Raw genomic sequence first — 4,103 nt, forward strand, 5'->3', positions numbered from 1 at the left:
TTATTTAATGAAAATTATTAATATGTTCTTTTGCTCTTAGTAAAAATATAAGAGAAAAATATTGATATCTATCTTTTTTTTTTAATAATTATGTATAATTTTAAATAAATATAAATAAATAATTATTAATAAATGTATATATTTTTTATCAATAAAATAGTCTAGAATTAACACAGTTATAGAGATCAGCTTGCCACTGAAGAATTAAGCTTTAGATTATAAATCTTTATAGTTATACATATATAATATAATGTAATAATGAAAAAATTGTTTCTTGTGAAAATTAGATGGGAAAACAGAGCAAAAACGACGTGGAATAGTTTTCTAGCGATAGTAGTCTTGAGTCATCTTGTATTAAATGCTATGTTCTCCATGTTTCTACTATGTGTGGCCAGTTTTAATTACCCTGGAGGTTTAGCAATTGTTAGATTACACAGACTTGAGAGAGGCTCTATCGAGCCAATGCATGTGCATATTGATGTGTTAACTGCACAAACCGGAGTATCAAGATTTACACAGACTAATGCTTCTTGGATGTAAGTTATTTTGCTTAATTCCTCCAATAATATCCTCATATGATACTTTTTAATTGGAAGATTATTCATTATGTTACAGTTATTCAAAACAAGAAAATCTTACTATTGATGATCCTGAAATGCTACAATTTACTCACCTCTTGATAGGAGGAAGAAACAAATTTTCACCGAGTATAAAGCCTTATCTTAAAACTCATGATATTATTGATTCTATCGATGGATTTTCACATATAACATTAAATTATAATATGTTACCACCTATTAGAATTAAAACAAGGCCTAGCATATTTATTATGAAAAGAAAATCGAATATCAAGTATGACATTAATAAAGCAAATTCACAAACTTCTATAAAATATTTGACAGAACAGGTAGATGATATAAAAGATGTAAAACTAAACATGTCTTTTAAAGAAGAAATAATTAATAAAGTTGTAGATTCACTGGAAAAACTTGAAGAGGCAAAAGAAACTGTTGAACAAAATTTTTCGAATGTCGAATTTGAAGAGATTAAAAAAGGAAATGATGCAATGAAAAAAGAAGTAGAAATATTTGATTTAGTAAATGATAACATATCTATGGAAAATACTACTACATGGGAAAGTATAAATAAATTATCATCGGATTCAAGAGATAAAAACAAAGAAAATATCGATTCTCAGGAAGATTTCAATGACGTTTTAGATATCAGTGATATGAAATTTGATAAAAAAATAAAAATTGAAGAAAATATTAAGGGAAAATCTAAAGAAGATACAAATCTACGTCAGGAAACTCAAGGTATTAAAGAAAGTATAAAAAAAATAATTCAAGAAAAAATGCTAGAGGCTAAACAGAGGAGAGAAGTCAATGATGAACGAAAAAATGTAGAACTTCCAATAAAATCAATGAAAAAGAAAGGAGTAACACATATGTTAAAAAGAGTAGAAATATTGAAACAGGAATTAAAAGAACCACCAATTTTTATAGATAAATCAACAATAACAGGAAAAGAATTTAAGAAAGATATGCATGTAAAAGATGAACGTACAATTAGTAAACAGAAATCAATTTTACAAAAAAAAGATAAAATGAAAGTAATAAAATCAGATAATTTAGAACAATCTGAGGATATAACAGAAGAAGAGAACGAAATTGTAGATGTAAAAACAGATGCAAAAAAGATTGTAAAATCACGACATAAAGTTAATGCAGAATTCCCTGAAGCAAAAATTGCAGAGGAAGAGAATAAAGAAGAGAGAATTAAAACACCTAAATTAGTGAATGTAAGAGAAAGTATAAGAAACATAATAAATCAGTTTAAAGAATTTGAAAAAAATTTCATACACGATGATACAATAGTATCAAATGATATGAGCAATGCAAATTATATTGAGAGTGATTCACCTATGGAAGTGGATTATTCTGCAGAAAATGGTCAAGTAATGATAAAAGATGCTAGAGAAAGTCTTAAGGAAATAATAGATCAATTTAAATACATTAAACATGAATTAACTTCAGAGGAGGATGATCAATTCGACGAAATTGCAGCTAAATATATGGAACGGCCAATCGCTGAAACATTACTGCAATTTAACGAAGCTCTAAAAGCTCTAATACAACAAAGAAAAAAATTTTTATCAAAAGAACATACAGCCAACTTACACGATAATACAGATACTTATATACCAGAAAGTCAAAGAAAATCTGTTGCAGAGAAATCCAATGTAAATATTATAAATATCGATGGAAAAGAAAGCTTAGAGAAAAATAGAGAATGAGTTACAAGAAACTTTATTTAATAATGTTTCCAAGTAACTTTATTAAGTGTTACTAGTAAAACAAACGTGTAATATTGTAACATAATGTAAATATGTTTTTCTGTGATATCACAACATATTGTATTTTTTAATATATGCTCGCTTATTATCAATATAAAAAGTACAAAATTGACTTTCCTACACGCGATAGAGAAAACAAATGTTATATAATTTTTCATATATTTATATCACGGATATGATTTAAATGATTATGGAGCACAAAATTATGCAATATGCCAAAATAATATATATATATATATATATATATATATATATATAATATATTTTATAATAAGAATATATTTTATAGTTGTTTTATCGCTTTATTTGTAATTATATTTTTATTCATTATATTTGAAATTACAATTATGGACATAAACATGTTCATAAGTTGTAAACATTAAATTATAGTATGAGTCACGCTGTTGTCTTTTTACAATTTTTGCATTTAGTATTGCTTAAATATATAGCTGATTATGTCACGCTTGTAGCATATGTTAAATGAATTTAGAGTGAAATAAATTATAAATTTTTATGTTCCGCGAAATTCATTATACAATATTTAACAGACTGATGAATAATTTCCATTCGACATTTATAGAGTATTATAATAATAGAGTGATTAATAGACTTATTAAATCTTTTCCAAAGTTAGAAACAATATTAAAAACATAAATGTAAACACATGTAGTCGCGTGTGTATGTTTGAATGCGTGTGTAATATATCAGATGTATTGATGTTTTACATAAAATGAAATTGTTAGATATTCTAATTTACAAATTCGATTATCAAATGAAATAGCTGAACCTTCTAGAGAAAAAGTTTCGAACTGTTTAAAGAGAAATTATTTAAAAGGGGAGCTCTTTGGCCTATAATAACGATATTCTGCTCGAATAAATGTATAAAATGATAGTATTAGGTTAATAAAAACCACACTTGCTAGAGCACAAACCACAATTTTATCGCGTGTGCCACATTTTAAAAAGACTGGAAGTCCATCATCACACTAGAAATTTACGATGCCATGCATTAATTTTTAATTGATTTTTTTAATACAATTCTTAAGTCAAATTTTAAAGATTGTTTCAAATTATGAATTTACCTGCATCTTTGCCTGCCTCCATTTAAATTTCTGGAATTCCTTGCTGGAGTCTACAATAGATTGCTTCGTGCCAAATAATCTTCGTGATAATGGAGCATTGTACATACGTATCTAAATTGAAAGTTAAAGATTTCTTAATTTTTTTTTAAATTTAATATACTACGTTTACTTATTAAATTAGCACAAAGAATTTGTTCCTTCTGTTTCTATCAAGTTCCGCTTTATGTAAGAAAGAGCTTTTGAGAAATTTTAGTTATAAAAAAAATTAATAATATTAATTAATAAAAAAATAACTTTGCGAAATTATATGATTAAGTTTTAAGTTTATTTTATTAACAAACATATTTTTGACTTACTTAGACTTAACTTAATAACACAATAATTTAAAACTACGATAATAAGAATTACAGTTCTTTTTATCCAACAATGGTGCATATTAACAATTATAATATTTAACGTGTTATTAGAAAATTCTACTTATATTGCGTTACCTTGTGCACATTCCATTTAAACATTTTCAAAATTCTTGGTTTAATGACAACTCCATTCAACATGCTTTGCTAACATTTAGATCTGACAAAAATAAATAAATATTAGTGATCTTTTTTTGTTTATCGGTTACTAAGAAACCAAATGTTTAGAAAAAGAACACATATTTTAAAAAG

General features: G+C 25.6%; 1 protein-coding gene across 1 annotated transcript; it reads left to right on the forward strand.

Annotated features, from left to right (window-relative positions):
- The first annotated feature begins 258 nt into the window (after positions 1–258).
- On the forward strand, positions 259–2,296 carry LOC105627349. The gene is made up of 2 exons (XM_012208635.1): positions 259–536; positions 616–2,296. The coding sequence occupies exons 1-2, from the start codon at positions 259–261 to the stop codon at positions 2,294–2,296; spliced, it is 1,959 nt and encodes a 652-aa protein (XP_012064025.1).
- Positions 2,297–4,103: the final 1,807 nt, after the last annotated feature.

The sequence above is a fragment of the Atta cephalotes genome (assembly GCF_000143395.1).
Source record: "Atta cephalotes unplaced genomic scaffold scaffold00008, whole genome shotgun sequence".
In the NCBI taxonomy this organism is placed as follows: domain Eukaryota; kingdom Metazoa; phylum Arthropoda; class Insecta; order Hymenoptera; family Formicidae; genus Atta; species Atta cephalotes.